This window comes from Bufo bufo, chromosome 7 (genome assembly GCF_905171765.1).
Source record: "Bufo bufo chromosome 7, aBufBuf1.1, whole genome shotgun sequence".
Lineage (NCBI taxonomy): Eukaryota > Metazoa > Chordata > Amphibia > Anura > Bufonidae > Bufo > Bufo bufo.
The window spans coordinates 9,402,350-9,424,298 of NC_053395.1; the positions used below are offsets into that span (position 1 = coordinate 9,402,350).

Sequence of the window (21,949 nt, forward strand, 5' to 3'; positions counted from 1 at the left end):
TGACATAACGGGGTGTCATCGGTCACCATACAGTACAGACATGACATAACGGGGTGTCACCGGTCATTATACAGTACAGACGTGACATAACGGGGTGTCACCGGTCACTATACAGTACAGACGTGACATAACGGGGTGTCACCGGTCACTATACAGTACAGACGTGACATAACGGGGTGTCACCGGTCATTATACAGTACAGACATGACATAACGGGGTGTCACCGGTCACTATACAGTACAGACGTGACATAACGGGGTGTCACCGGTCACTATACAGTACAGACGTGACATAACGGGGTGTCACCGGTCACCATACAGTACAGACGTGACATAACGGGGTGTCACCGGTCACCATACAGTACAGACGTGACATAGCGGGGTGTCACCGGTGACTATACAGTACAGACGTGACATAACGGGGTGTCACCGGTCACTATACAGTACAGACGTGACATAACGGGGTGTCACCGGTGACTATACAGTACAGACGTGACATAACGGGGTGTCAGCAGTCACTATACAGTACAGACATGACATAACGGGGTGTCACCGGTCACTATACAGTACAGACGTGACATAACGGGGTGTCACCGGTCACTATACAGTACAGACATGACATAACGGGGTGTCACCGGTCACTATACAGTACAGACATGACATAACGGGGTGTCACCGGTCACTATACAGTACAGGTTACATTAGACAAGTCATACAACCCATCATCAGCACATCCCAAATAACCCTCTGAGGACATTTCGAGGCTACAATCTGCCATATTGGACGCGATTGCCGCCGCTCGTTTACTATACGGCTGATTACGCTTTGTTCCATTAACAGACCACACAGTGACAACCATTCTCTCAAGTCTAAGGAGGGGTTGTCACAATCCTGCCCCTTGGACAATTACTTCAAGTGCAATAATTTTGTTTAAAGTTTGCTAACTGATGGAGTAGACTTTGTAGAGCAGACGCAGGGCTCCTGGGAACTTCCACACAACTGCCTCCAAATGTCTTTTCTAGTCATATAAACTTGTAATTTAGTTTAATTGATTCCTGAGAGGTTCACACCACAAACCTCAAGGAATGAGAGAAAAAAGTATTAATTGAGAGTCAGCTGCAGCACCGCTCACTGCCTATAGGTGGCGCCTGTGATATCTCTGCATACCTGCGGGATTATATGTCTGAAACATCAAACGTTCTGTTATAATAATATAAAAACAGATGACCATCTCGTGCCCCAAAAAAAGATGCTCTGCACCACGGCCACGGATCCGAGGCCAACAATTCCAGGTTTTATATCTTAGCAGATTGCAGTCTGCTGCTGTGGTGCCAATGGCCACATGGAAGAATGAGGCACATCATGAGTTTATTTGGCGATCCAGCCAGGATGCTGCCCACAGACACTTCTATATGTAAGGGCTCCAGGATAGTTTTATACTAAAGGAATTGTCTTTGCATTTTTAATCCAGCAAACGGCCACAGAGTCACAGACCCTCCAATATCCGTGGCTTCTAGAGAACCCCCTCTATTAACGCTATATCCATAGTACAGGAAGAGGGGCTTGTCCATCCTGGATCAAGACTGGATGAGATATAGCACAAAATATGTGTAATGAAGGACTCAGCATTATGACTGAGGGGTTGGGGGCTTTAGCTGAGGAAGCTCCTTAATAGTTGAATTAGGCAAATTAAGAGGTCCACTGGCAGCGGTGCTGGACAAGGGTGAAACATGGCACTAAAGTGAATGTCCGGCCTTGACAATTTTTCTGATATAAAGTTCTAAATCCCCTGCATAAACATAACTGTAAACAGTAAACTCCTGAGCTCCCTCTAGTGGTGGCTGTATAATCTGTGTGTAGTGAGCTCCCTCTAGTGGTGGCTGTATAATCTGTATGTAGTGAGCTCCCTCTAGTGGTGGCTGTATAACCTGTATGTAGTGAGCTCCCTCTAGTGGTGGCTGCATAATCTGTATGTAGTGAGCTCCCTCTAGTGGTGGCTGTATAACCTGTATGTAGTGAGCTCCCTCTAGTGGTGGCTGTATAATCTGTATGTAGTGAGCTCCCTCTAGTGGTGACTGTATAATCTGTATGTAATGAGCTCCCCCTAGTGGTGGCTGTATAATCTGTATGTAGTGAGCTCCCTCTAGTGGTGGCTGTATAATCTGTATGTAGTAAACTCCCTCTAGTGGTGGCTGTATAATCTGTATGTAATGAGCTCCCTCTAGTGGTGGCTGTATAATCTGTATGTAGTGAGCGCCCTCTAGTGGTGGCTGTATAATCTGTATGTAATGAGCTCCCTCTAGTGGTGGCTGTATAATCTGTATGTAATGAGCTCCCTCTAGTGGTGGCTGTATAATCTGTATGTAATGAGCTCCCTCTAGTGGTGGCTGTATAATCTGTATGTAGTGAGCTCCCTCTAGTGGTGACTGTATAATCTGTATGTAGTGAGCTCCCTCTAGTGGTGGCTGTATAATATGTATGTAGTGAGCTCCCTCTAGTGGTGGCTGTATAATCTGTATGTAGGGAGCTCCCTCTAGTGGTGACTGTATAATCTGCATGTAATGAGCTCCCTCTAGTGGTGGCTGTATAATCTGTATGTCATGAGCTCCCTCTAGTGGTGACTGTATAATCCTGTATGTAATGAGCTCTCTCTAGTGGTGGCTGTATAATCTGTATGTAATGAGCTCCCTCTAGTGGTGGCGGTATAATCTGTATGCAGTGAGCTCCCTCTAGTGGTGGCTGTATAATCTGTATGCAGTGAGCTCCCTCTAGTGGTGGCTGTATAATCTGTATGTAGTGAGCTCCCTCTAGTGGTGGCTGTATAATCTGTATGTAGTGAGCTCCCTCTAGTGGTGGCTGTATAATCTGTATGTAGTGAGCTCCCTCTAGTGGTGGCTGTATAATCTGTATGTAGTGAGCTCCCTCTAGTGGTGGCTGTATAATCTGTATGTAGTGAGCTCCCTCTAGTGGTGGCTGTATAATCTGTATGTAGTGAGCTCCCTCTAGTGGTGGCTGTATAATCTGTATGTAGTGAGCTCCCCCTAGTGGTGGCTGCAGGATGACTGTTATCATGTCACTATGTCTTGGGGTTTAGAACTCTGCACCAGCACAGAAAGTGTTAAGGTGAAAATTCACTTCAGGGGACTTGCAAGGTCAGGAAAGACAAAAAATCCTAATTAGGAGCAGGTAAAACGATAAGGTGATTTTTTTTTACAAGGGACCACAGCAGGCGTCAATACCTGTGTTTAGAGCTGCACATTTATAATTAATATGTTATTCAATAAAATGCAATAATTTATGTTAATTTATTCATATAGATTACAGTATTGTAATAAATTGTAACAATTAGCCATGTGTTGTAGTGTTAATTTAAAGGGAAAGTGATCTGAACAATCGCCTTCCCTGGAAACAGATGAAAAGGATCAAACCAGGCCCCCCACACAGGACAGAAGGGTTTCCACCTAAACCCCTTTCAGTGACTCCTGGGCCATTTTTTCCACTGCTTCATTTGCTAAAAGTTGTTCCTTTAGAGTCCTGACCAAGTTTTCACCCCCAGTAGAAGAGGAGATAATCCCACCTGGGTCCCCTCTTGTCCTAGGCCCTATAGCAGTGGCATGGTCTGCCGCTATGGTAGTTACGTTCCTGCCAGCAATTATGTCGGATGAAAGATATGAACACTATCTGGTGTGTGGTCAGCCATAGTCCTTTATAATACAATTCTCTCGATGATGGCGCCCTCTTGTGGACAGTGTGTAAACTGCCATTCCTGTATACACTACTGGTCGTAATCCACTCTGCTGTCTATACCCTCCACCTCCGGCAATGACGCATTTCTAGCCGATTCCTGCAGCCTTTGCTTATATCGGACCAGTTTCAGGACGGTCACTTGTGTTTTTTTTAACTTCGTAGCAATACACAGATATGCCAGAAGACAAGGATTAATAGCTGAAAATACTTCGCTGTAAAACCTCAGGGAAATAAAATTATTTGAATTAATGGAGTATCCAGCAGAAGAAAAAATATATAAAATACCAATTGGTTTTCTGTCGGTCTTCTTCGGCCTGAATTCACATCTGGCTTGCCGAGAAGCACCTGACGGATCAGCTCCGCAGGACGGTTGCCAGTCATGGACTTGGACTGTTTACGGGGCGCGGGGCTGATATGACTAAAGCTTTACCGCACTTATGTTCCATCGGTGGGATGAGAGGAGCCCACAATGTCCCTGCTCCTCACATCATAGAGTGGGGGACGCCGTCTGACCGCTTTCTCCTTGTTTCATTAGAACAGCACCAGACAGAAGTTCCTGGTCCAATGATTCCTCACTATCACTCCCATCATCCACATTCCATGACTACATCCCTGTAACCGCCCCTTCTTTGGTTTAGGTGGCTGGTTTTCTTTGGGCGTTTCTACATGTGAATCCCACTTTCCCGATTTCTAACACTTCTGTCCTGCGCTCTCTGTGGGACTTCCATCTTGAACCAGTTTTATAATCCTTTCCACTTTCCATGTCCAGGAGCTCGGTCCAGTCTGTAAGTCTCGTTCTATGGTGATGCCACCTTTTCTTCTTCTATAGAGAGATCTCAGAACTTTTTCCCGTACATGTCGTCGCCGCTCATTCACTTTCATTTGAGGTTGCACGAGGCAGAACGTTCCGCTGTGTCTGTGATTTGTGTATTTGCTACAAAGTTAAAAAGCGGAGTGACCATCTTCTGAATGTGGGGGGTCCATCATTTGGGGGAGCTTAAGTATCTGCACCCATGGACCTTACCCAAGACACTTCCAATTTATGCCCAGGAAATGGTGCACGGCGTGAAGACACGTGTGCACTTTACCCGTTGGCCGTTTTTTTCTGGACACCTTTCAGAACCGTCTAGTAAGATGCAAAAAAAAAAGATAAAAAAATAAATTAAGCGGAATAAATCTGGAGCAAGAATTACACAGCTTTTTGGCTCAAATTGTGCAACAGTGTAGGTGCATTTCACGTTAATTTGACCCAATGAAGAAGACAAAGGACAAAATCTTCAGCCACAAAGTGATTTTCTTGTGCAACAAAATCCGTACTTCACCTTGGCCAATTGTGAAGGAGATGAGTGGCTCCGAGACACCTCTGATGTCACTTACCTCCTGGGAAACTATATGACCATGTGCTCAGATTCAGCACCTCTGATGGGAGATGTTCACACGACTTATCTGATGGGCAGGAGCCCAAGGCCGACCAGCGGAATTCGGATTGGTGGATTTTTAGTTGAATGGGGCTGATCGGCATCTGCTATCTGCAGAGGCTTCCTCGTAGAAGGTGAGACAGGTCATATGTCAATTCCCATTGAAAACAGTGGGGCTGAGATTCGACACTGCTGTGTGAACATATCCCTAGGTTTCCTTATCAGCTCATACTCCAGTCACATCCTGAGCTGCATTCAGTTCTTCTTTCTAGCGCTCAAGCTGCATGGAGGATGTAGTGTTTGATGGAGAAAGCCGCATATGGCAGAATACGAGGCCGTGGACATCTCGTGTTATAACACAAGGGCCGCATTTTAAAAACTGTCACATTTGTTTTCTAGTGCAAATCTGGATTAAGGAATGGCGCCATTTTGCAATACGAGGCTTCATTGAGCTGCGCTGACATGGAGGATGAAGGCCCCTTAGTTATCAGTATCCTGTGAGATCACAGGGTCTATGGACGGGCGGGCTGACACCAGACTGCAGAGACCATGACACTCACCACAGAGGCTTCCTTCAATCCTCTGCTGTAATAAAGCTCCAGGTTCCCTTTACCTCCATATGAATTATTATATGAACTCAATGACAGACCCTGGACAACGTTTCTTTTTATTCGGATTAACCTCATATTGCATATTTTTTTAAGTTGGAACTGTGTTACCCTGATACAGAGTTCCCAAAACCCTGCATAGTTACATGAGAAAATCTTGTCTGCCTGCAGCCACCACTAGAGGGAGCACACTACAGACAGATTATACAGCCACCACTAGAGGGAGCTCACTATATACAGATTATACAGCCACCACTAGAGGGAGCTCACTACATACAGATTATACAGTCACCACTAGAGGGAGCTCACTACATACAGATTATACAGCCACCACTAGAAGGAGCTCACTACATACAGATTATACAGCCACCACTAGAGGGAGTTCACTACATACAGATCATACAGCCTCCACTAGGGGGAGCTCACTACATACAGATTATACAGTCACCACTAGAGGGAGCTCACTACATACAGATTATACAGCCACCACTAGAGGGAGCTCACTACATATAGATTATACAGCCACCACTAGAGGGAGCTCACTGCATACAGATTATACAGCTACCACTAGAGGGAGCTCACTACATACAGATTATACAGCCACCACTAGAGGGAGCTCACTACATACAGATTATACAGCCACCACTAGAGGGAGCTCACTACATACAGATTATACAGCCACCATTAGAGGGAGCTCACTACGTGCAGATTATACAGTCACCACTAGAGGGGGCTCACTACATACAGATTATACAGTCACCACTAGGAGGAGCTCACTACATACAGATTACACAGCCACCACTAGAGGGAGCTCCCTACATACAGATTATACAACCACCACTAGAGGGAGCTCACTATATACAGATTATACAGCCACCACTATAGGGGGCTCACTACATACATATTATACGGCCACCACTAAAGGGAGCTCACTACATACAGCTTATACAGTCACCAATAGGGAGAGCTCACTACATACATATTATACGGCCACCACTAGAGGGGGATCACTACATACAGATTATACAGCCACCACTAGAGGGGGCTCACTACATACATATTATACCGCCACCACTAGAGGGGGCTCACTACATACAGATTATACGGCCACCACTAAAGGGGGGTCACTACATACAGATTATACAGCCACCACTAGAGGTAGCTCACTACATACAGATTATACAGCCACCACTAGAGGGAGCTGACTACATACAGATTATACAGTCACCACTAGTGGGAGCTCACTACATACAGATTATACAGCCACCACTAGAGGGAGCTGACTACAAACAGATTATACAACCACCACTATAGGGGGGGCTGACTACAAACAGATTATACAGCCTCCACTAGAGGGGGCTCACTACATACAGATTATACGGCCACCACTATAGGGGGCTCACTACATACAGATTATACGGCCACTAGAGGGGGCTTACTACATACAGATTATACAGCCACCACTAGAGGGGGCTCACTACATGCAGATGATACAGCCACCACTAGAGGGGGATCACTACATACAGATGATACGGCCACCACTAGAGGGAGCTCACTACATACAGATGATACAGCCACCACTAGAGGGAGCTCACTACATACAGATTATACAGTCTCCACTAGGGGGAGCTCACTACATACAGATTATACAGTCTCCACTAGGGGGAGCTCACTACATACAGATTATACAGCCACCACTAGAGGGAGCTGACTACAAACAGATTATACGGCCACAACTAGAGGGAGCTGACTACAAACAGATTATACGGCCACCACTATAGGGGGGGGGCTGACTACAAACAGATTATACGGCAACCACTAGAGTGGGCTCACTACATACAGATTATACGGCCACCACTATAGGGGGCTCACTCCCCTGTCTCTCGTCCAGAGCCTGGTTGGTGTGTCATCTTTTATACTGAGTGCACGTCCGCCGTGACATTATAATCCGCCATACTGTGACTGCCATTGCTCAGCGTATAATCTGTGACTGCCATTGCTGGCTGTATAATCTGTATGTAGTGAGCTCCCCCTAGTGGTGGCTGTATAATCTGTATGTAGTGAGCTCCCTCTAGTGGTGGCTGTATAACCTGTATGTAGTGAGCTCCCTCTAGTGGTGGCTGCATAATCTGTATGTAGAGAGCTCCCCCTAGTGGTGGCTGTATAATCTGTATGTAGTGAGCTCCCCCTAGTGGCGGGTGTATAATCTGTATGTAGCGAGCTCCCTCTTGTGGTGGCTGCATAATCTGTATGTAGTGAGCTCCCTCTAGTGGTGGCTGTATAACCTGTATGTAGTGAGCTCCCTCTAGTGGTGGCTGTATAATCTGTATGTAGTGAGCTCCCTCTAGTGGTGGCTGTATAACCTGTATGTAGTGAGCTCCCCCTTGTGGTGGCTACAGCCAGGCCAACAGAACGTCATCACATAACTCTAGGCCTATGGAGGTGATTTGGAGCTCTGTATCAGAAGACTGGATCTCTAAACACTATGAATATGTAATATGAGATTCTTCAGTGCAGATTACTGGACTTAAAACCAAATTTTGCTACATGGGTGAGATATGAAAGACAAACCTACTAGTCTTTCAGTGGACATTGTGTGTCAGGGTGCTCTACTATATCTGTAACCTACATCACATGATCACACCTGGACATGACTATAGACACGAGGTCACACACATGGACTGCACACTATAACAGCACAGGAATTCTTTAACGATATCCTCTTCTAGAACCCCTTAAAGGGGTTGTCTGGTTTCCGATACCAATGACCTATCCTAGTACCCGGCCGATCAGCTGCCACAGCCCTTGTGGTCTGGACGGAGGAGCGGTCATTACGCCTGTTTGACACTGTGATGTCAAGAACGAGCAGGTAAACAGTAAAGAGAGTGCCGGACAGGACTGAGGATGGGTCATCAATATCGGAAACTGGACAACAGGGGGGGGTACTGTTATGCCCCACTCTGACGATGTGCGGAGGTCGGCCAGGATTGCAGCACGAGTTTAGTATTTGATTTGGTGCCGTGCTGGATCCGCCTCTCATCAGGTGCACTGGGTGGAGTCATTAGTTTAAATTATCTCCAGCTAAGTGCTCTGAGCGGATTATACTGATCATTTTGGTCTGGGAAGTTTGGAGGGAAGGTTGGCTACTCTCAGAAGATAAGTGTCATTTCTAGTTTGGTTGTTTGTGTCATCTATCCCATCCAGGTTCTGTGCGAGCAGGCTGCTCCTTTTTCCCCACTTCACCATCTTAGGGAGTTCAGGGTTTTGTCAGTCCAGGCTGGAGTACACAGCACACCTACCTTCAAGGTCTGTCTGTGGGCTGAGCAGTGCAGGGAAAGAGGTCAGGGATAAACTAGGAGGTGACCCTTCCCCTGTCTCTCGTCCAGAGCCTGGTTGGTGTGTCATCTTTTATACTGAGTGCACGTCCGCCGTGACATTATAATCCGCCATACTGTGACTGCCATTGCTCAGCGTTTATGTGATGGCGTCAATTGATGCACTGGTTAACCGCATGCAGGGTTTGTCCCTGGAGGTTGTGGATCTGCGTAGTACGGTCACACAGTGTCAGAGGGTGTTGGCTTCAGGTACAGGTCAAATTGTTGGGGAGCCTAAAGTCGCTCTTCCTGAGAAATTTTCAGCGGGTACTGATGATTTTTTCAGTTTCAAAGAGTCATGTAATTTGTACTTTCGATTGTGCCCATTTTCTTCAGGTAATGAGGATCAGAGGGTGGGTATCATCATGTCTTTGCTTAAAGGGGACGCGCAATCCTGGGCTTTTTCTCTGCCGCCCGGTTCTCTGGCCCTCCGGTCGGTGGAGGAATTTTTTAAAGCCATGGGATTGATTTACGATGACCCAGATCGAGTTTCGATGGCAGAGTCAAAATTACGTAACTTACTACAGGGTAAACATACTGCTGAGGTTTACTGCATCAGAGGTGGGGGTTGGGGCGGTGCTTTCGCAGGGTCCTTCTCCTGGCAAGTGGGTCCCGTGTGCCTTCTTCTCCAGGAAGCTCTCGGTCGCGAGAGGAATTATGATGTTGGAGATAGGGAGTTGTTGGCTATCAAGTTGGCCTTTGAAGAATGGCGTCACTGGTTAGAGGGGGCTTCTCACCCCGTTACTGTGTATACAGACCATAAGAATTTGGCTTACCTGCAATCTGCCAAGCGTCTGAACCCTAGACAGGCCAGATGGTCATTGTTTTTTACCAGGTTCAATTTCGTGGTTACCTTTCGCCCAGGGGTCAAGAACGTCAAGGCAGATGCCTTGTCTCGCAGCTTCCCCGGGGGAGGTGATTCAGAAGATTTTGGCGGATGGAGTGGTGGTCTCCGCTCTGTACCCTGAATTAGAGATGGAGGTATTGGGTAGATTTTTGTGGATAATATTGTGAAATTGCACGGTATTCCTTCGGATGTGGTCTCTGATAGGGGCACGCAGTTTGTCTCCAGGTTTTGGAGGGCGTTCTGCTCTCGACTTGGCATTCAGCTTTCTTTCTTGTCGGCTTTTCATCCACAGTCGAATGGTCAGACGGAGCGTACCAATCAAAACCTGGAGACCTACTTGAGGTGCTTTGTGGCTGAGAATCAGGAGGACTGGTCCTCATTCTTGTCCTTAGCAGAATTTGCATTGAATAACCGTAGGCAGGAGTCCACGGGTAAGTCGCCATTTTTTGGCACATACGGTTTCCATCCCCAGTTTGGTACCTTTTCTGGGTCTGGTTCCTCCGGGATGCCAGAGGAGAGATTCTCTTCTGCCTTGTCCTCTATCTGGCGGAGGATTCAAGGGAATTTGGAGAGGATGGGTGAGAGGTATAAACGAATGGCTGACAGGAGACATGTGACTGGTCCGGACCTGTGTGTGGGTGATCTGGTGTGGTTGTCCATTAGGAATATCAAGTTGAGAGTGCCATCTTGGAAACTGGGTCCAAGATTTGTTGGTCCGTATAAAATTTCTGCGCTGATCAATCCAGTAGCGTTTCGACTGGATCTGCTGCAGACTTGGAGAATCCATGATGTCTTCCACAAGTCTTTACTAAAAAAATATGTTAAACCGGTGGTACCATCACCATTGCCTCCTCCTCCTGTTCTAGTCGAGGGAAACTTGGAGTTCGAGATCTCCAGGATTCTCGACTCGAGAGTTCTGCGGGGTTCCCTCCAGTACCTGGTGCACTGGAGGGGATACGGTCCTGAGGAGAGGATGTGGGTTCCGGCGTCAGATGTCAATGCCAGCCGACTGGTGAGGGCCTTTCATAGGTCCCATCCGGATAAGGTTGGTCCAGGGTGTCCGGAGGTCACCCGTAGAAGGGGGGGGTACTGTCATGCCCCACTCTGACGATGTGCGGAGGTCGGCCAGGATTGCAGCACGAGTTTAGTATTTGTTTTGGTGCCGTGCTGGATCCGCCTCTCATCAGGTGCACTGGGTGGGGTCATTAGTTTAAATGATCTCCAGCTAAGTGCTCTGAGCGGATTATACTGATCATTTTGGTCTGGGAAGTTTGGAGGGAAGGTTGGCTGTCAGTTCCTGCTCTCAGAAGAGAAGTGTCATTTCTAGTTTGGTTGTTTGTGTCATCTATCCCATCCAGGTTCTGTGCGAGCAGGCTGCTCCTATCTCCCCACTTCACCATCTCAGGGAGTTCAGGGTTTTCTCAGTCCAGGCTGGAGGACACAGCACACCTACCTTCAAGGTCTGTCTGTGGGCTGAGCAGTGCAGGGAAAGAGGTCAGGGATAAACTAGGAGGTGACCCTTCCCCTGTCTCTCGTCCAGAGCCTGGTTGGTGTGTCATCTTTTATACTGAGTGCACGTCCGCCCTGACAGTGATCCGGTGTCCGCTGCGGCCAGTCATTGGCATCGGTGATGTCAAAGTGGAATGTTTACAGTGATGAATCCCAATGGAGCATTACAGGTGGGGAGGAGACGGAGCGGGAGCCAGCTGAACCCCCCATCCCATTCTTGTACACCCCCTTTAAGGTGACCACTGGATATACTAAGGTCTAATAAATTACAATCTGATTTTATATATATAAATTACAAAAAATTACTTCCTAATGCTAAATATTCTAATCAACTACTTATTCAAAAACGTTTAAAAAGTCAAGAAAAAACATCAGCCCCTGCACAGGTGTAGGCATAATGAGGGACGTGAAGACTTTTTCAATCAAGTGTTTTGGTTTTACTCCTTCTAATCAGTGTGGGTCGCCTGATGCGCCATAGTGCGGACCTCCTGCCCGTCATACAGAACCCATGGAGGTCTATAGCAGGGATCTGCAACCTTCAGCACTCCAGCTGCTCTGAAACTACAACTCCCAGCAGGCACACTTAACTTGGCTGTTCTTGTAACGCCCACAGAAGTGAAAGGAGGATTCTAGGAGTTGTAGTTTCAGAACAGCTGGAGTGCTGGTCCGTGGTCTCTAGGGTCCTTCTGCCTCTCGTATTCTGGAGGCAGGAGGAGTGGACACCTCCATATGGCACCGCACGGAGCACTATATGGCGGTGTGTGGTTTAAAGCCCTTATGTACACCGCTCTGCCCTGTGCACGAGTTTTTCATAATGTCCGATTTTTAAGGGCGTGGGAATTTTTTTTTTTCGGACACATTTTTGACAGATTTGACCAGAAAACCTGACGACAGAAATCCCATAGAGCACAAGCCTCCGATCCTTGCGTTGCAGTCATCCGCTTCCCTCCCAGACAAAAGACATCAGGTAAGTACACACACAAAGAGACATGACTGTTTACTTCACAAAAACACATTAGGGTGCGGGGATTTTCTGATATCTTCCTTTTTGTTCTTTTTTTTTTTTTTTCAGCAGCACAATAGAAAAACACGAATAACAACAAAGAAAAACAAAGACGACACGCGTGATTTTTAAACCGAGAATTCAGATATTTTTTTTTCTTCTCTTTTTCACGGTTTCTGCTGTAATTTTTTTTCACATTTTTGTAACATGCAAGCAGTTTTTTTTCAGAATTTTTTTTCATTTTTTTTATATTTCTCAACCTTAAAACAACTTTTTTTTTTTTTTTTGCAATTCACATTTTTTTTCAACTGAGACTTTTTTTAAACATCAAAAAATTTTCATACAGGAGGGAGAGAGTAAAAGGGAGGAGAGGAAGCGGAAGGATTCCCACCCTTGTCTTCTTCAGGCCTCTGGTGGGAGAGGAGCAGGAAGGTGCCGCGTGCCACGTTACGTCTTCTTCACCGGGGGAGTTGCCTTCACCACGAGACTGTGGAGCGCTGGCACTGGAAGGCTCGCTTACGTCTCGTAGGTCAGCCGTCTTTCCAAGGACTTCTTGATGGTCATTTTTGGAGTCAAATCTTCCTCAGAATGAAATTTACAGTCAAGACTTTTTAGCCCGATTTTAAAAAAATGTCAGTGTTTTGCGCTTTGGTATCTTGTCTCTTTCAGGACAATTATCGGAGTCGTGTTTCTTTTTTCTTGGACAATACTGCATAAAGTCTATGTGACGCTGGAGACATTTTGTGACTGACCTATTGGTAGAAATTTCAGAGACACCCCAGCTCTCACCGTGACACGCTCCCTAGGCTCTCCCGCTCCCTCTCTGCGCGATCCCTCCTTAATACTCAACGCAATTTCAATTATCCTCGCGACCAGAGACGCTCATTAAAATGGAACAAACATGCAAATTTCAAGGCCGCTAACGGAGAAAAACATTTACAGCAAATCCAAAGACGAAAAAAGCCAATTAGACACCCAAAGACCCAAGGGCACAACACACACAATGGGACCAGAGACGTTCATACGATATGGCTGCGGAGGGCGGCCATTTTGAAACTTGCTTCCTACTGGACACTCTTATTGGACATGCTTCTGTGTTCTCCACACGCATGGCAGTAAATACACACTCATCACTCCGTTCTCCAATAAATCTACACTAAAGAAGGAAGGGACACGGCCGGCGCCGAGCACCCGATAGAAGACGCAAAATGAAGAAAAAAAACGACATAATAAAAAAAGAAAAATATAGATAAGGCTTCGCAAGGAGAGGAACACGTTCGGCTGTGATCTGCGTATTAAAAAAATAAACTCAAATCCAGATTCCACGCAGAAGAGGACGCTATCTACCCTCGCTAGATCTAAAGGTCCCCTTTAAAAAAAAAAATATTCAGTTGCCACGGTAGACATCAGACGACTGTGTGACTGAACCGATCGTAGTGTTAAATTTTATATATATATATGTATATAATTTTTTTTATTTAAATCTCTATATATTTATTTATATGAAATAATTCAATATTAAAGCTGAAGGCAGGACGGACCGCGTGTAAAAAAAACAAAAAAAAAACAAAACAATGAAATCTGCATAGATACAGTAAAGTAACCCTCCTCGTCTGCTGGGGCAGCCATTTTATGTCCTAAGCTACTCATGAAGGCGGGCAGCTAATGGCTACCCTCTAGTGAATATAGAGAAAGGATAAAGTATCTTCCGATCACCTCGGAGATGTCATGCTCTGGACACAACACGCTCGACTTTACTGACAAAAAATAAATAAAAATAAAATAAATTTCCAAAATGAGTTCAGAATGGCCGCCCCGGTTGAGTTCTTGGCCGAAGCTGTTGAGTCTTGCATGCACACGAGAGGCCGCCCGTCCCCTTTTCCTCTCCCCCTGGTGATATGGTTTCTTTTTGCTATTTTTTATCTTTATTTTTTGTAGTCGGGACAAAAAAAAAATACTCTGAATAGCCACAGAGACGGGCTCAATTCATGCAAAGGCGATGGAGAGACGAACAGACAAACGGAGGAAGAGCGCTGAGGGCCGTGTGTGCTGCTGTTTTTTGTTTTGTAATCTTTTTGTGCCTCTTTCGGCAGGGAACGGAGGCGAGATGGGAGTAGATTTTGCTCGTTCTCGCCTCGTGTAATACCATTAGCCTCCACTAGATGTCTCTGTGCTAATCTCACACAGTAGATATCCCGGCGGCGATCAGCTCGCCCCTGCGCTATGTCTGCATGCACATCACGTGGAGATACGTAAAAAAAAAAAGGACACAACACTCGAACCCTGACCGATGCTCCAGAATCCTTCTTCCGACACTGTGACGACGTCCCGGACAGAACAGCTGTGAGGTCAGAGAACTTTATTGCTGTATGACGAGATGAGGATCTTACACGCACTCGCGCTGCCTGTTCTGTTGCTGCCGTATCGAGCACTAGTGGAGGGTCAGTGGGGGAGGGAAATATCGCTGAACTGGGGGGGACTTTGGCTTTTGAATAATTCAGATAAGGAAAGGACAAATGATCAGACTGTGCGGAGTCGCAGGTGATCATTTCTTGCATATTCAGTGTTCGGTCGCTCTGAGATTCAGCGACGCAGCGCGGTCCGCCTATACATTAGAACGGAAGGGGATAGGACGCTGCCTGCGCTCCATTCAGCAACTATTCTATAAGGTCCCCGGAAGTGAGAAGTGCAACTGGAAATGACTTCCTCCACCCCCAGAACCCATCAAAGACAGTTACAAATACTGAAGTCCTAAGAATCATTAGCCGGATAATCGGGGGGCATTATGCAGAGGAGCTGGGGGTGCTCTATAGGATTATAATTCTAATCTACACCGCTGGGGCGGACGTTACATGGAAATCCCAGGATAAGCAATGTGGCTGTGCAGGATGGGAGATCTCCGCGCCGCAGGGGAGATGCGGCAATGCTTCCCCTGCCTATGGCTACAGCTGCAGAATACACGAGTACACACAGTGTCAGCATGCCATCCACGTAGCATCCAGCGACAATCCAAGATGGACGCACAACTCACAGCTTAACACCGCCACCCATCCCCCCACACTCACATCGCCACCTGATCGATAAGACGGAAGAGATTTGAGCGCACGCACAAGACAGACACACACTCAGCCACCAGTCAAGTGGGAACAGACAGTTTAAAGCGTCGGACCCCCTGTCATCGGGGGTCACCGTGGAACACGTCCAGCAACGTCAAACACAATTACGTTATTTTTCTCCCCTTCGGACAGACGGGATAACAAAGAATAAAAATGACAAAGAAATAAAATGGAAACAGGAACAGACACAAAGGAGGAAAAAAAAAAAATACTCGGGAATTTTTGGCCCTTTTTTCGCCCCCAGCTCCTGTGGGTGACAGGTGAGGATTTGGCTTTAGGTTGACGTCAGTTAACATTGCTGAGGGGCAGAGTGACTCCATAACAGGCACCCCCGTAAGACTGAATTAGCTGATGGTAACCTAACTCCTGAGTGAAACCCACAGAGGCGAAAATGGGCGGCCGCACTCACAGCTTCCTGATCTGTGCGTAAATTCCAATACTTGTCATGTACGGTATATTGTGTCGCTTTTTTTTTGTTTCTTTTTGTAATTCACTATTTTCTTTATCTTTCCTTTTACTCGGCTTTGTGCATTTGTTTTTATTTCAGAATCCCAATGTCCCCCCGATTGAGGAGGCGAGCACGACACCCAGCACCACACAACAGATTATAATCATGATCTTCTTCTACATACCCAACGCCATCGGAAGCGGAGGAAAAGGCGGAGAATGTAAAATGTGGGCGGAGAGCGTGGAATGTGGGCGGAGAGGGTGGAATGTGGGCGGAGAGGGTGGAATGTGGCGGAGAGGGTGGAACGTGGGCGGAGAGCGTGGAACATGGGCGGAGAGGGTGTAACATGGGTGGAGAGGGTGGAACATGGGCGGAGAGGATGGAACGTGGGCGGAGAGGATGGAATGTGGCGGAGAGGGTGGAATGTGGCGGAGAGGGTGGAATGTGGGCGGAGAGGGTGGAACATGGGCGGAGAGGGTGGAACATGGGCGGAGAGGGTGGAACATGGGCGGAGAGGGTGGAACATGGGCGGAGAGGATGGAATGTGGGCGGAGAGGGTGGAACATGGGCGGAGAGGGTGGAACGTGGGCGGAGAGGATGGAATGTGGGCGGAGAGGGTGGAATGTGGGCGGAGAGGGTGGAATGTGGCAGAGAGGGTGGAACGTGGGCAGAGAGGGTGGAACATGGGCGGAGAGGGTGGAACATGGGCGGAGAGGGTGGAACATGGGCGGAGAGGGTGGAACGTGGGCGGAGAGGGTGGAACGTGGGCGGAGAGGGTGGAACATGGGTGTAAGTGGAGGGAGGAAGGTTGGAAAAGGGAGGTGGAAAAGAAGAGACAAGGAGGGGAAAGGTGAGAGGTGACAAATAGAGAGCGACATGGAAGAGAGAGGAAGAGTGAAGAGAGTGGGTAGGAAGGCAGTGGAAGTGGCAGCCGGGGTAGAGGAAGGGGTCAAGGGTGAGGAAGGAAAGGGAGAGAGTAAATGGAGGGGTGGAGATATACATAGAGATGGACAATGTGAAGGGTGAAAGAAAGGAAAGGGAGAAGAAGAAAGCAAAAGGAAGGGGAAGATAAAGGCATAGAAGGCAAAGGGACAAGTAGGAATCGATATAAGGATGGAAGGTGGAAGAGGAAACAAGGATTGGGTAAGAGATGTACGAATGATTGGAAAGGGACGGGCAGAGGAAGACATGAGGGGAAGAGGAAGAGAGTAACGGGTGCATCCGAGGAGGTGAAAGACAAGCAAGGAGAGAAATGTGAGACAGATGTGGAGTTAGGGTAAAGCAAAGACCACAGAAAATCAGGAGGGAAGAGACAGCGAGGAGAGAGGTGTGACAGCGAAGAGAGGTGAGACAGCGAAGAGAGGTGAGACAGCGAGGAGAGACAGCGAAGAGAGAGGTGAGACAGTGAGGAGAGAGGTGTGACAGCGAAGAGAGGTGAGACAGCGAAGAGAGGTGAGACAGCGAAGAGAGGTGAGACAGCGAAGAGAGAGGTGAGACAGCGAAGAAAGAGGTAAGACAGTGAGGAGAGACAGCGAAGAGAGAGGTGAGACAGTGAGGAGAGAGGTAAGACAGCGAGAAGAGAGGTGAGACAGCGAAGAGAGAGGTGAGACAGCGAAGAGAGAGGTGAGATAGAGAGGAGAGAGGTGAGACAGCGAGGAGAGAGATGAGACAGTGAGGAGAGATATGAGACAGCAGGGATGATGGAGGGAGAGAAGAGAGAGAAGAAATTGTCAGCCGTGTTACAAGGACAGAGACCATGCAGACTGGTCACACACACATGCCATCAGTCCGCCCTGCAGTCCACTCTGTAGGTTATACAGTATATTACGTCCTGCTGTGGTCCTCGCTCTTCTACCAGTCCGTCCAGTGCCTCCCTGCGGGTCCAGTTGGTACTCACCCTTCGTGCTTTGCTCTGATATTTCACAGCTTTCTTGGTATCAGACACTGCCCGCTCCACATAGTCCACCGAGTGCTCCACATTATACTCGATGCGATCTATCATCTCCCCCTGCGAATGGACAAACATGGCTCACTTGGAGTCCACCATGCTTCGTCAGGCCCTGGCGCGCTCATGGGCCGAGCCCCTCACCTGACTCTCCACCAGCATAGCCATGTCTACAAACATGTCGTGGAGCTCCCGGATGCTGGTCTCCAACTTGATGATCTCATTGTGTCGCGTCTCAATCTCGTTCAGGGCTTGTTTGGTCATCTGAGAGTCCATCTTGATCTGCACGCAGGAGGAGGTTGTCAGTTGTCAGGCACAGGTTGGATTTTGTGCTCATTTTTATTCTTATTTTGGGTGTGGATACGTGTAGGTGGTTTGCGTAGCGTTCTGTCATTTAGTCAATGACTGACCGGCTGCGTGCTCCACCTATACATTTCCACACAACCCCCCATCCATTACATACGTCATCTGTGAATATGGCCAGCTTCCCGCTCTCCAACATGTCTTCCAGCTCCTCGTTGGTTGTGGTTCTGCCGGCTGCCAGAGGTATTAAAAAAGACGGTCAAGATCCAGCAATATTTCCTCGCACATGAGGCCCCCCCCTCCCCCCACGTATATTATGTCCGCCCCTCTGGAATACGTACTGATCTCCAGCTGTCTCTGGATGCGGTCCTTGCAGCGGTCTCTGTACTTAGATTGCGTTGCATTGTATTCTGTCATCACCTCCACAAATTTACGGGACAGAGTGGAATGCTGGGAAGGAGACGTTAAAAGAATGAGACCCGGACGACCACCGGACAGAGCAGTGAAACGCGCGGGCACTCAAGGGAGATGAGGACTACAGCAGAGAGCCTATAGTCTGCCATACAATGCTTTGGCTACACTACATATGGTCCTATCAAGAGTCCTGTGATAAGGGGCTGCCCAACCAGAAATGAATCCACCTCACAGCCCGGGAACTAAGCGCGACACACCCACAGCCCTGCTCCACCGAGCCCCCACCTGTGTTTTCCGGATTCGCAGGTCGGCTGAGGAGCGGTTCAGTCCTTCTTCCTGCTCGATGCTCTGCTCAATGGCTGCAAGGAACGGGGGAGATAAGGTGAGAGGCGGCACTCGTACCTGCCACAGGCTGGGACTATGGGAGCCAAGAGATGCTCAGAGAACCCACCTTTCAACTTGGAGCGCACTTTGTTGGCCGTTTTCTTGATGTCGGCCGTCAGATCCTCCAGTTCTTGCTTGGTTTCTGGAGAACGGAGACAAAGAGGAGGAAGGTAACACCCCGCTGTATTCAGCCAGCGCCATACTGTATCGAAAACACATCACCCGCTGCGCAGCTTGGTGTTTCAGCTACTGATTTCAAAATCTCTGCTTGCTGTCAATGAAGCCAAGATCCCATACACTGTAATAAACCGTCAGGACAGGAGGGAGATTTGTGCTGCTGATGGGTTACAGACGATGGGAGAAGATCTGATACTTCTGACTTCTCATCAGGATAGGTCATCCTAATCACATCAGCGGGGGTCCGAGTCGCGGCCCCCCCTGCCTATCAGCTGTTTCGGGGGAGCCACTGCGCTCACCGGAGCTGTGGTGAGAGATGCAGGCTCCTGGCAGATTTCCAAAGACAGCGCCGTACATCGTGTAGTGGCAGTGCTTGGTATTGCAGCTCAGCCCCATTGACTTGAATCATAGGTCATGTGACCGATGTACAGTGATGTCACTGGCCTAGAAAGAGGTGGGGGCCCCCACAGATCTCATACTGATGACCTATCCAGAGGATAAGTCATAAATATCTTTGCCCGGATGACCCCTTTAAGGCTCCGTCAACGAGTCTTACTTAGTCCTGGGCTTAGTTATCCAGTCTCCGTGCTCACGACAACACTTCCAGTCCTGGCAGCACAGTGCTATCATAGGGCTGGGCCTCATCACTAAAATCCAGCTTTTGTAATTCTACATTGAGTTGGGAACAGATCGGAGGGTCACAGTGACACAGGGCCAGGAAGTGTTGTCATAGGGACACAGCAGGTTGTCCTTAATCCAATGATTTGAATGGGATTCTGGGGAATGTTGCAGCCTGTCCCTTTAATTTCCCCACAATCCTCCTCCTGCCACTTACTCTCGTCAGGGTTGGGTGCCGCCAAGATGGCGCTATGCTGTTTCTTGACTTGTTCCACATCCTCTGAGAGCTTCTCGATGCATCCTCGGATCTCCTCCACCTGCGGAGAGAATACTCCATGCATCAGTGCCAGGGACACTAACGGGAGAGACTTCGGGGAGCGGCGCGGCTTTATTTACTCCGCTGAAACAGTAATTACTTAAATCTGTCATGTGGCCGGCGGCGACTTCCCAGCTCCGGGAGCGCGGATGTCGACACAGACGAAGGAGCTGATTACTCTGCGCACTGATTAGGAGGAAACCACCGGGGGGATCATACGCTCCACGGAAAACCGCCATAGTTCTGTGTGACGGGAAAGTCTACAGCCTCGTTCACACATGAAGGTGCAGGCTTTATGGCAGATTCACAGGACTGCGTCTGAATGGACCTAAAATGGCGGTCACGGTAACGTGGGGGACACGCAATGACGCCCGGTTCATGTCAGGTACGGAGCTCACCTGCTCGAAGAATTCATCCATGAAGTGGTCCCGGTCCACGTGTACGATCTCCTCATCGTCATCGCTGTCTTTAGCCTGTGAGGGAGACAGAGAGAGTCAGGAGGGAGTCGTCGCTGTCACAGCACCTCCGAGCAGACATGGCCGCCATAACGCAAAATGGAGCACAGTGCATTATACGTGGTACAGCGTCTCAGTAGTGCAGCCTCAGGATCAGGGTACAAAATGGGACACACACAGGTGGTAACGTCTCAGTAGTGCAGCCTCAGGGTCAGCGTACAAAAGGGGACACATACAGGGGGCAGCGTCTCAGTAGTGCAGCCTCAGGGTCAGCGTACAAAAGGGGACACACAAGGGGCAGCGTCTCAGTAGTGCAGCCTCAGGGTCAGCGTACAAAAGGGGACACATACAGGGGGCAGCGTCTCAGTAGTGCAGCCTCAGGGTCAGCGTACAAAAGGGGACACACACAGGGGGACGCATCTCAGTAGTGCAGCCTCAGGGTCAGCGTACAAAAGGGGACACACACAGGAGGCAGCGTCTCAGTAGTGCAGCCTCAGGGTCAGCGTACAAAAGGGGACACACACAGGGGGCAGCGTCACAGTAGTGCAGCCTCAGGGTCAGCGGACAAAAGGGGACACACACAGGGTGCTGCGTCTCAGTAGTGCAGCCTCAGGGTCAGCGTACAAAAGGGGACACACACAGGGGGCAGCGTCTCAGTAGAGCAGCCTCAGGGTCAGCATACAAAAGGGGACACACACAGGGGGCAGCGTCTCAGTAGTGCAGCCTCAGGGTCAGCGTACAAAAGGGGACACACACAGGGGGCAGCGTCTCAGTAGTGCAGCCTCAGGGTCAGCGTACAAAAGGGGACACACACAGGGGGCAGCGTCTCAGTAGTGCAACCTCAGGGTCAGCATACAAAAGGGGACACACACAGAGGGCAGCGTCTCAGTAGTGCAGCCTCAGGGTCAGCGTACAAAAGGGGACACACACAGGGGGAAGCGTCTCAGTAGTGCAGCCTCAGGGTCAGCGTACAAAAGGGGACACACACAGGGGGCAGCGTCTCAGTAGTGCAGCCTCAGGGTCAGCGTACAAAAGGGGACACACACAGGGGGCAGCGTCTCAGTAGTGCAGCCTCATCGTCAGCGTACAAAAGGGGACACACACAGGGGGACGCGTCTCAGTAGTGCAGCCTCAGGGTCAGCGTACAAAAGGGGACACACACAGAGGGCAGCGTCTCAGTAGTGCAGCCTCAGGGTCAGCGTACAAAAGGGGACACACACAGGGGGCAGCGTCACAGTAGTGCAGCCTCAGGGTCAGCGTACAAAAGG

At 48.6% G+C, this 21,949-nt stretch overlaps 1 protein-coding gene across 3 annotated transcripts in view; it reads right to left on the reverse strand.

Annotated features, from left to right (window-relative positions):
* Nucleotides 1-21,949, reverse strand: part of STX1B (syntaxin 1B) — a 71,519-nt gene that overhangs the window by 7,015 nt on the left and 42,555 nt on the right. The window contains exons 2-10 of one of the 3 annotated variants that reach the window (XM_040440846.1): nucleotides 20,625-20,699; nucleotides 20,128-20,227; nucleotides 19,183-19,257; nucleotides 19,017-19,090; nucleotides 18,659-18,767; nucleotides 18,478-18,551; nucleotides 18,159-18,296; nucleotides 17,967-18,077; nucleotides 12,869-13,083 (exon numbers count right to left, since the gene is read on the reverse strand). In XM_040440846.1, coding sequence (XP_040296780.1) covers nucleotides 13,078-13,083; nucleotides 17,967-18,077; nucleotides 18,159-18,296; nucleotides 18,478-18,551; nucleotides 18,659-18,767; nucleotides 19,017-19,090; nucleotides 19,183-19,257; nucleotides 20,128-20,227; nucleotides 20,625-20,699 — 762 coding nt within the window. In that variant the 3' untranslated portion in view covers nucleotides 12,869-13,077. Of the gene's footprint in view, nucleotides 1-12,868; nucleotides 13,084-17,715; nucleotides 18,078-18,158; nucleotides 18,297-18,477; nucleotides 18,552-18,658; nucleotides 18,768-19,016; nucleotides 19,091-19,182; nucleotides 19,258-20,127; nucleotides 20,228-20,624; nucleotides 20,700-21,949 lie in introns of those variants that run through there. The other 2 variants (XM_040440845.1, XM_040440844.1) reach the window with 2 other exon arrangements.